We start from the raw sequence: 11,483 nt of genomic DNA on the forward strand, positions 1-11,483 counted from the left end.
TTCACCCACTTGTGTATGAATGGAAAAATTCTAGACAGAAATGTGATGTAATTCTAGCCGCTTGTAAGTTGTGGGGGTACAAAGTCATTAAATATTCAGTGATGATATACTATAGCAGGTGTCTCTGCTGGCTATATATAGAAAACTGACCTAATTGTAAGTTGCAGAAGAAAAGAGGTACATGTACCAACAACAATTTCTGTGGCAATAAGCAACAAATGCTACTGCAGATAGAGGTTCCTATTTTTTACATCACTGGTATTTTCCAAACGTTACAGATCTGTAAGGTTGCTGTAGCCACACTCAGCCATGACCAGATGATTGACCTGCTGAGAACATCGGTGACTGTGAAAGTGGTCATCATTCCCCCCATGGACGACGGCACACCCCGCAGGTACAGCTTTCATTATTTGACAACACAACAAATAAAAAGCTGATATGTGTAAAATATTAGTACATGCCTTGATCTTTGTACCTGTATCTGGGTCCATTCCAGCCCCTTATTTGTAGAATATAGAATTTTGTGAGACTTTTTTTGTAGAAGACAGATACCAGAATGTTTCATTGACCAAGGCCATGTATGATACTAAAGTGTAGATTTAGTGGAAAAAAGAGGACACTTTGGACAGTCCTGTTTGTTCATGACAAATTGTGACTAGAGAGTGATCAGTAGAGCTGCATACTTTTTCTTATGAACATTAGCACGGGCACCATAGGATCAGCATGGTACTGGTAACTCCCAGTAGTTCAAACTGTGTTTGTTCCCCCAGGGGCCTGTCGGACCAGTATTCCAACTACTCCACATTGGAGTCCAGCGTGTCGTCCCACTCCTCTCAGGAACGTTCTGACGATGACAGCGTGTCTGGCGCCTCGCGAACCTTAACCAGCTCACGCAACTCCTCACTCAGGTCCAACCAATCAGGTAAGGTTGCCTGACTTTGTTGCAGTTTTCTTGTATAGAACTATTATTTAATATGAAAGAGATAATGTGCACTTTTGAATTTATGTCATAATGTGATGCACCATTTTTTATCCTTAAAATCTTTGAAGATTGACCAATGGATTCCTCAGACCAAATGAAGAGTAGACTAACCGTATGTTTATCCTCCCCAGCTGCTATCCAGACCACACAGCCCCAGAGGTCGTCCTCCTCCTCCCCCAGTGCTCGGCAGGGCAGCCCGTCCCAGTTCCGCTACCGCCATGAGTACGGGCACGGGCGTGACTCTGGCGGGGAGCTGCGGAGACAGGTGCTGGAGGGGATGAGCGGGCGGGAGGGGCGGTACAGCCGGGACTCCCCCTCCTCCACCCTCCCCCTGCTGGTGGGACAGGACGAGCCCAGTCTCATGGAGGAGAGACATCGTGCCGAGAACGTCGACACACATGTTGGTAAGGCACTGTCAAGTACTCAACCTTCCTCCTCCTTAGGAGTTAACAGCATATAAATAATAATGGCCATCTGTCCAGTCTCCAAGTAAGTATGAGCTTCATTGTTACAGTGTGGGCTAAATTCAAACACACCTGCACTACTACTTGAAATGTTGTGCCTTTCTAGTAGAAACTTGCTCACAACACATGACAACCCTGTCCATGCAGATTGACCACTTGTCACATTGCCTGGATTTTAATATAACATTTGTAGAACCCTTCATCTGTACTGAAACATGCATTATGAAATGCTGTTTCTTAAACATAAGCGAGATAAAGGCTGATAAAAGATGTTTTAAACATAAGCGAGATAAAAGATGTAGTAATACACTAATGTATTATGATACAAGTACATGCCTTTTGTACAAATTACTAGAGTTCCCCTCAAATGATAAGATAAGATTTTCATAATGTTATCCAACTAAACAAAAAAAAAGCCCCTCCTCCCATAGTGCACAAACAAAACAATGTTTTTTTGCCACCATATGAAGAATGTTGATCCCATTGAGGAGGACCCCATGCATGAGTACCCCTGACTACTCGTGTGTGCAGAGGTGTTAAAGGAACAGCTTCCCTTTCAGATGCAGCAGACCTGGCCTGGGCCTACAAGCCTGAGATGTACATGGAGTCAGCAGCCAGCAACATCAACTACCAACAGAACAGAGCACACAGGCAGAACATGCATGTAAGTGTGTGGATGGTGTGTTGTGCAGTGTCACATTGTGTTACTTGACCTTATTTTGTGCTGTGCTGTGCTGTTTTCTGTTGTGTTCTGCCATGTTCAGATGGTCAAATGGTGTACCGTAAGTATTGGTTATGTCAATGTAAAACGTTTTGATTACTAGTACTTGACCACTTCCATTCCTCAGTATGTATATGTTTTTTACATTATTTTCATTTGGGGAGAGGAGTCAATCTGGCTCAAATAATCTTTTCTTTGAAGTGTCTGTATTCTAAAATGTCTCCACAACATCATCAATGATGTTGCTGATTTCTGTATCTGGCCCATTTTCAAGCACCTTTGGCATCTGTTTCATTATTAATGTACATTTCAAATGTTGCTGAAATTGTTCCAACTGTTTGAGGAACCATATTTCCTCGGCTATGGTTTGTCTTGTATGACAGACGTGTGGAATGTCCCTTTCCCCAAATAGTTCTTGTCAGTTGCATTTGTGAGGTATTGTCACTACAAACCTGTTAATGAATATTCTCCAAGATAAAAGACATCAAAGAATAAATGTTAAATGTAGGTGTAAACTGTTCTTCTTTTGTTAAAAAAAGAACTTAAGTTCAATTTTCAAAGTGTTTTCTTTTCCATCTGTTTATTCTTGCACACCTGTAAGAATGTATCTTTTGACCTATGACAGATTCACTAGTGGTTAGGTATGTGCATGGTCAGTGATGTGAACACCTGACTTGAATGCATGTGTGTTTAATGTTCTGCTTGGTTGCATTTCCATATGTTGGATATGCATTATGTATGTCAAGAGTGTGTTGTACTTGTGCATGGTTCAGCTGTCTGTCTTTGTGGTTTGTTGATGTTTGGAGGTTTCCCTTTGTGTTTACTCCTTGCCATGAGGCCACTTTGTTTGTGTACACTGGTTCTGTTTTGTGTTGGTTTCTTCTTCCCTTTCTGTTGCAGTGTTTTTATTTGCATCACTGATTCCCTGATCTTCTTAAATTTCTCTACATGTATACACACACATTCTAATGTATAAAATGATTTTGAAAGGACAGATAAAACTTGCCCTTGTACCATGCACACGATAGAAAACAGTTGTCAAAAATAAAGAAGATATATAAAGAGAGCACAACATCTACTTTAAAGTGTTGAAAGTCAGCAAATGTCCTGGTAAAAAGTTTTTTTTGTTTCCTTCCCTCCATGAATAATGAGAAAAGTAGCCTTAGATTTTAGCTACATGTACAGACCTGCATCTATCTATGGCTAATGAGCTTGGCTGGCCTAGCTAAGCTGACTAGCCACCTCTGGCTGCATTTGCAGTATAGCAAACTGCTGTGTAGCCCCCTGGCACAGCTTGTGGATGCTGGCTGCAGTCTTCTGTATGGGGAAGTAGGTACATGGCCTGCTGGATTGCAGTTGTGGCTTAGGCTGTGTAGGTGACCAAACATGAATTCAGGAATGACAATGATATACAGCAGGAGACAGCAAACTAAGGAACTAATGGTTTGGAAAAAGAGGCTCTCTTCTATTTTCACCGTTGCTATAATAGCAAACCAGTGTACCAAACATCCTAACAGCAACGCATTGACACCACATTTGCAAGTGAAATGGGCATGCAAAATTACCTATCTGATATGAAAGTTCACAATAGTTCATAATACTGTGGGTAGTACTAGTAAGTATTTGCGAGAAGCTTCAGCTGTGTGTGTTACTCCTATCACATTACCTACTACAAGGTAACTACATGTATATAATAGGAATCTTCTCACATCTACAGAACATCTACACATACATTTATACCCTCTCTGTGTCTCTCTCCCTGCCAGACTTTTCTCTTTCCCTTCTTTCCTTACTATTGCTGTCCTTTCTTTATTCATGTAAGTACTGCCTCTTGCTTCTGTTGTCTTCTTCTGTTGGTATTTCTTTTATTTTTTTGCTTCCCATTTTATTTGCACAACCCCAAGTGACCAATTCTACCTTTGTTTTGATGACAAGCACACATTTCCCATGAAGACATAACATGAGCTTGATCTGTGCCAACAATATGTTGAGACAGTTCATACACTTTTTCTATTATACTGAGGTCTATCATTCACATTTCTGTCTGTATTATAAGTCTTGGATATCTTTCTGTGTATCCCAAAAAAATCTCAAAAGCAGAATCCAGTGGATGTGTTTGTTGTTGCAAAACCCACCCCTACATACATGAGATGGGTCACTTGTCCTCCCCTCGTACAAAACTATGTCCTTTTAGATAGGACATGAGTTGAGACAATCCCTTACACAGTTGTGTTTGGGCGTTGCAGACTCCCAACTCTAGTGACTCCAGTAAGAACAACACCCTGTCCAGTACTGACACCAGCACTAGCGATGAGAAGTGGTATGACACAGGAGACAACATGGAGCCTGAGTTCCCGTCCACCCAGCGTACAGCGTCCACAGACAGCGGGCTGGACGGAGCCATGATCCCCATGTCAAACCTCATGAAGGTGGGGAATCACTGTTTGGCACTGGCTTTAAAAAACTTCCTCCCTGACTCCCTCCCTCCCTGTATGTTTGAATGCATAACTTGCCAGGATATTGTCCCCCTTTGGTTTGATTGCTGCACACTACTTCTTAGGCTGAAATAAAATGTGCCATGTACTTACATTGTACATGTACAATGTATATTGTTTGACTGAAATTGTGACTATGATAAACTTGCTAGTCACTTTATTTGAAAGATGATAAAGAAAGTAGATTCATCTTCACAGATGTTTGAAGGATAGACCCCTTTTTGTCATGATGAATAGACACATTGCTAACTACTATGAGATTGACCTTACTGTTGTGCTATTTTAGGCAGGGGATCGGGAAGGTTCCACCCAGCATGTGGGGGAGTCTCCTGAGAATTTCCACACCCCTCCTGAGAACACTGTGGATGTTCCTGACTTCATGCAGCATCCACGGTACCGCAGCAGCATCACCAGGGCCATGGAGAAGGTGGGTCCTGGAGAGAGAAGCTAGTAGCCAACCTATTTTGACATGACAAAGTTATTGTTCTGCTGTCCTGAATTGCTATGAATTTTGACCAAGACCTTGTTAAACATAAGCAAATCAAATGGAGTGACAGATTCAGAGTATTTTGTTAAAGCATGTGCAGATCAAAAAAAAATTTTAATTGGTCATAATTTCCTTCAAGATTTCTTCTCAGCACCTTCCCCGGAAGTATTCATTCTTTAAACAGCATTGTGTAAAGGTAATGTATAAAGACAGTTGACATTATTTCCTAGATGAGAGGCCATGACCCTGACGGTCTGCGAGCAGGGCCACAGGACCCCTCCAACAGCACCTCCAACCTGAGCGAGGTGTCGTCTCACTCCCAGTCCAGCGACGGCAGTCTGGGGTCAGGACACAGGGACAGGCTCAACATCGCCACCAGGGGTAGGCAGACTGCTCAGCTGGTATCTCTGCAAATTTAGGGACTCACTTACTCTCTATACACTGCCAATTGGGACACTAAAATAGCTACATAGATTTGTGGTACTGGTATGCCTCTGCATGTCAGGAGTTAAAGACTGACACAGGGTCTAGGACTGTTGCCAAGGAGAGTAGTCTGTGTATCAACAATGTTGTACATGTTGTTTATGACATACATCACATTCCCATTTGTGGGGTGTGTAACTGCATTAGCTGAACAACATCCGCATGATTCATAATTACTACAATTCATGTACACAGATATGAGCCAAAGTCCATAGAGTCGATAGTCCTTTGTTCTTACCATGTCTCTGAAATTAGGTTAAGTTAAACTTTGTTTTGACTCTCCAACACTTCCATTGGATTAGTATTGGTACTTACTAAATGCTGAAACTGGGGGTCACCAGGGGCACACATCAGGCTCCTCTGACCCCATTTGTCAACGCTAATTTGCTCTTCATAGATCTGTATCAAACAGCACAGAGCTTTTAGATCCTCTGATGCTTATCTCAGTTCCAGAATATTTAATGTACATGTACATGTACTGTGAACAGCAGTGTGTCTAGCTAGCGGAATGTACCAGTGACATGTCACCTTGTTATTTGTCATTCCTGTTACCCAGACATCGTAGCTGCTGATTCAATAGCCTATTGGTCTGTTTATCGTCTGTATCTGTGGTGAGGCAGATTGACTGAAAATTGTTGTCATTGTAGTGATTGTTCCCCTGTTCCAACAGATGGCAACCCCAGCCCTAACAAGTCCCAAGGCTCGCCCACACAGCGGAGGAAGAAGGCTGGACCCAAGAAGTACCCGCCAGACGACAGCGCCAGCAGCGCCAGCAGCAGCAGTCCCAAGGCCTCGCTACGCAGCTTGGTGATGGAGGACAGCGGCGGGACACGGTCGCGCCCGGGGTCCATCGCCACGCGGGGCAGCTCTCGCACGGCCGCGCTGCTGCAGGCTGCTAGCATGCAGGAGGATCTGCTGAAACTCATCAACCCTGATGTCTCTGAGGCTGAAATTCAGGTACAGAACATGGATGAAACTTCTTCTAACATTAGTATGTGCCCTGAAAAGTCTTTGATTCATAAAATTCTAAAATTTGCAGGTAATGAATAACATTGAAGTGTATACATGAGCATATATTATAACCAGAAAACTGACTTTTGCACAGCCTCTCCTTCGCACATCAGTAAAATAAGGACTGTACATCCACATAGTTATGTTTACATTGAAAGTGACACCAGTTTGTACCCACCAGGCCTCCAACAGCAGAGATGGTGCCAGTGGCCCCGGCAGACCGCCCATCCCACGCACTGTGTCAGACGAGAGCATGAACGGTTCGCGCCTGAACATGAACCGCAGCAGCAGCCATGATTCCCTGGACCATGCAGGACGCGGAGAGTCGACATTCAACAGTGCGGTTCCTCTGCTGAGAACCTACCCCACCAGGATGAGTGCCCAGTCTGCACATGTCAGAGGTAATGTCCTTACTGTCATGTCTCTTGTCATGCATTTCTTACCATGTAAAATGTAGGACAATCATCAGAATACATGCTGAAAAAAATGTCAAGAAAGGCAGGTTTATTGAAATGACATGCATGGATTGTCAGAGAAGTTATGGACAATGTGCAATGTAAGAATACTTGTACTTGAGGGCATGTGCAATCGAAAAAAGAAACTGAAACATAAAGCAGAAGAACCCACCCCTCTCCATACGTTCCAAATGGAATCACCCTGACGTGCTGCCTTGATGTCTACAGAAGGAGGGCGTGACAAGGGTTACCCTGGCAACATGCTACCCCTCCCCGATCCTGCCGCTGGGATCAACTGGAACAACCTGGTGGAGACGGCCAAACAGTTCGAAGGTAGGAAGATTCTCCAGTGTCTGGCCAGAGATGTCCCACAGGTTCTTACAGGGGTCCTTTTACTGGATACATTAATTCCAAATAATTTTCGGGGGACAAAGTCAGTCTTTAAATTTGTGGTTCAGTTTTTTAATGCTCAGCCCAAATATCCTCCATGTTTTGGGAGGACTGGTCTATAATCTTTGTTTTTGAGAAGGCTGAGCAATTTAAAATTAATTTACTGCAGTTCAGTGTACTGGAGTTCTGGATTATGTTGAAGATGGGTGTTTTTCATAAATTACAACCAAAGGTCAAATTGAGGATGAATTATAAGGAAAAAAGAAACACACATATGGATACTAAATTTCAATGCTGAACAATAGAAACTGCCAGAATCAATAGATTTTCATGGCCAGATGGTGCAGCCTGCAACACAAGTCTTGGCTGAACAGGTTTGCTGCATGCCACTGGCTGGCACAAGAACTGATGGGATGTCAAAATAATCATGCTATAGATTGTTACAGTGATTTGTTTGTTGATCTTTTAATCATGCCAATCATTTTGATACAGGCTTCATGAATAAATCTACAGCGCCCCTTCACAAGCTTACTTCTGTAGTCACTTATAATATCTAAACTATACAGGAGAACTGCTCCTTAGTGCCTAGCTTTTCCTGGCAGTGGACATGCCCTTGTCTGACTCCGCCCTTGTTGCCATGGTTACAGCCCACTGGGGGAAGGAACTGGATCTGTCCAGCCTCTCGGACCTTTCCGTACAGGGTAATGACCTCTGGTGACCTCGGTACTCATGGCATGCTGGGAGACTGTTGCAGTGCATGTCGGCACAGCCCCCCTCCCCCATGCAACGCCTGCCCTTTACTGCAGCTTCCTGCTTAACTCTAACTAAAATCAAGCTGTGTCTCTCCTGCTGCTTGTTGTGTCTGGAGTAATTCTTTTTTTCTTCTCCTCTTTTGTCCACTTTTGTTTCCGTGAAGGGAAAATGTTTCTCAATTATTTTGAAAGTTAAAAAAAAAGCTTCTCAGCAGTATGCACAATGGATGATTGACTAGATTGTGCAATATATTGGCAGTCTTAGGATTATGATTTGCCCAGATACCACAGCAAGTGCTGTATTCTTGTCCAAAATAAACCATGGTGCGATGGATAACAGTGAACTTTCCACAAGTCCCATGTGAATTCTGGATGAGGCATATCGGTGCCTAGATAGGGTGTACATGCACACACCATGATTTCAATAACATGGATTATGATATTATTTTAATAGATCGTTTTGGTGTGTGGAATATATGCAATGAGTGTGAATGTTATGAGATCAGTAGTGAAAGTTCAATGGTCTAATGACTATATAATGTGCTTTACAACTGGGATTACAGTTGCAGAATCACGGCTTGTACCAGGCATACATGTGTATGTGTTACAAAAAGGAACATTTTAGTTCAAGAATGTCTTTTGTTAGAATTTTGGAGAGGTCTTGGAGTAGCCTGGAGTAGAGATGTGAACACATTATAGAAGCCACCTGATCTGTAACTTTTTCCTTCATTGGTATTGTTATACTTTGTCCCAGCTTTGTTTATCTTCTTACTCCGCTCCTAAACAGCTCTACCCGCCTCCTCTAACCTCATGTCCAATGTCACAGGCAGACCGCCACATGACACCATTCACACGCCCTGAGAATGCCGCTTATGTGCCCTGCAGCCACATTCCCTAGGGCAGTACATTGATTCTGTGTCATACTAGCAAACAGGAATTGCTTTGGTTGCTTTCAACACTAAATTACTCTATTCAAACAGCCTTCTGTATTTCTGAGAGTAATGAGCAAGCTTGAAAGCAACCATATTGTACAAATGTCTTTTTAAGCCTATGCAAAAATCTATTTTTTATCCTTGTCACCATTTAATTCTCATTGATTTGACGTTATGCACACTTTGTGGGCTAATTAATGAATTTGTGGAACTCTACAAAGTATTGTTAGATATGGCTAGTGTACAACCCATTGTGCTTCGGCAGCAGTCTGTCTAAACCACACAGTTGACTTGCTATGGCCAGACAGCTATATTTACAGCCCCTCCCAGCTGTGAGCAATACGTGGTCATCAGGGCGGCATCTGTTTCAAGACAGCAGCATGCTCCCAGCCTGCACACATGGGGTATAACTACCGGCTGCACCAGAGCCTACTCACACTTGTGCAGACCTAACAGCCTCCACCCCCTGCATGACAAAGTCATAACTCTGTGTACACAACCCAGGTAACCCTTGCTGTATTGTGGCGTCCAGGTGGTAACAATGGCGTATTCTGTCGCAGGTATCGGGCCCTCTCCAGTTACAAACAGACCAGCACCTGAGACTGAGGCGAGGCCATCAGGAGAAGGGAACGAAGATCGATCTGGTGGTACAAACTCTGAGAACAAGCTGCAGCCGTCCGCACGGATGAGTGCAGGGGTGAGTTATGATAGAACACGAGACATATAAAATGGTGGTTAGCTCAAGTTTCACGCAAATTCTGGTACAAAATTTGTAAATTGTACTAAATGTTTTATGGACAGTCATGTAAAAATGACAGTTAAATAGACAAAAGTTGTCTAAAAATGAAGGGTCAAATCTGTAGCCATACTATTCTGGGAAGCCATTCTGGAAGGTAGTCCTTGAAAGTCAGTTAAAGTGAGTTATTTTAAGTGCAGAAGAGTGCATGGTATTACCAGGATTACATGTAATAAGGTCAGTGGAAACAACTATAATGGTTGGAATACTGGTGATTATGGAGCATCTGTAAGCTATTAGTTAGGAGGGAGGCCGAATTGTATGCAATCAAATGACTTCAGTGCTATTGCAGTCATAATAGTTTCCAGGTCATTAATTGAACTTTATTACAATAATCATTACCAGTTAGATATTTTATGGCAAGAAAACTCATTCTCATAGAATAGTCCAAGAGCAACAGAAGGCCATTTGTGGACCCTTAATGATGTGTACATGCCTGAGGATATCCCTGTAAGCCCTGTAATGTTACAGGCAAGATAAGCCTTTTAAGCACTCACAAATTTGGTCACAATTTCATGTCAAAGTCTTAACATTCCCATCTAAGTCTCAAGAGGCTACCAAATTTCAAAGTGACTTCGCAGAAGCCTTTCTTTTAGTCTTAATTTTTTAAGATGTTTTACCTGCAATTGAGGAAAAATTGTCTGTAAAAAAAAATGGGAAACACTTCTCCAGAGAAACATGTTTTTCTAGACTACCTATGATGTGTAGCCATGCTTTGTCAATTTGGCATTGGAAATCACATATACTCAAACAGCTTTCATATTGTTGTGTGTTGTATAATGCAACAAAGAAGTTCAAGTGAAAACTTGATAACAGCTGTCCTATTTTGGAGTCGTCAAGCTATCAGGATAGTCAGCACTTTTGGAGTTTCATGAATGGTGATTCATAAAACAGCCCTGGGTTTGTTAGGCCAACATCAAGCCTGGAAAATTGCTGGTATCCATCTCTTTCCCCTACAATCACCAGTTTGCCAGCAAATTGTAGGTTGCTGGTGGGCTTTTAGTGTCCTGGGAAAAGATTATTGGTCATTTCTTTGGAGTATATCTATGCAAGTATTACTTTTCACCATGGCAACAACAACAACAATGAAAACAATATTACATCCCAGATTGAACCCATTCTTCCACTCATAGGAAACCAAGGATAAGTTACAAACTGTGTTTATTGATTGCACAGGTAGAGTTTGTACCTGTCTCGCTATAGCTGTGTGCTATTTTCTGTCCCCTTCAAATAAAAGTACAAATTTTGTTTGTTTCCCCACAGCAACAGCTAAGGAGAGACCCGGAGGAGTCCCAGAGAGGAAGAAGGTTTGTTTGTTGGTTTGCTTGTTGGTTTTTGTTTGAATGCACTTGGAACTAATTCTGAAAAATAGTTGGGTATGGGTTATGGATCTAATCAAGTATTCCTGTCCGTCCACAGACCACAGTCGGCCCTTCAACGCTCCACAGAGCTGGAGACACGGGTGCGACAACTCCAGGAGGAGCTCAGAAAGGTACCACTACACATTAAAATTCT

At 42.6% G+C, this 11,483-nt stretch overlaps 1 protein-coding gene across 1 annotated transcript in view; it reads left to right on the top strand.

The window, feature by feature from the left end:
• The window catches only part of LOC109471055 (signal-induced proliferation-associated 1-like protein 2), a 52,820-nt gene that overhangs the window by 36,342 nt on the left and 4,995 nt on the right, over positions 1-11,483 (top strand). The window contains exons 15-24 of the mRNA XM_019770241.1: positions 279-394; positions 771-922; positions 1,114-1,386; positions 2,007-2,110; positions 4,414-4,596; positions 4,949-5,089; positions 5,380-5,530; positions 6,303-6,589; positions 6,825-7,044; positions 7,327-7,431. Of these exons, the coding sequence (XP_019625800.1) occupies positions 279-394; positions 771-922; positions 1,114-1,386; positions 2,007-2,110; positions 4,414-4,596; positions 4,949-5,089; positions 5,380-5,530; positions 6,303-6,589; positions 6,825-7,044; positions 7,327-7,431 (1,732 nt within the window). The remainder of the gene's footprint in view (positions 1-278; positions 395-770; positions 923-1,113; positions 1,387-2,006; positions 2,111-4,413; positions 4,597-4,948; positions 5,090-5,379; positions 5,531-6,302; positions 6,590-6,824; positions 7,045-7,326; positions 7,432-11,483) is intronic.

The sequence above is a fragment of the Branchiostoma belcheri genome, unplaced genomic scaffold, assembly GCF_001625305.1.
Source record: "Branchiostoma belcheri isolate BF01 breed outbred unplaced genomic scaffold, Haploidv18h27 scaffold24, whole genome shotgun sequence".
Classification (NCBI taxonomy): domain Eukaryota; kingdom Metazoa; phylum Chordata; class Leptocardii; order Amphioxiformes; family Branchiostomatidae; genus Branchiostoma; species Branchiostoma belcheri.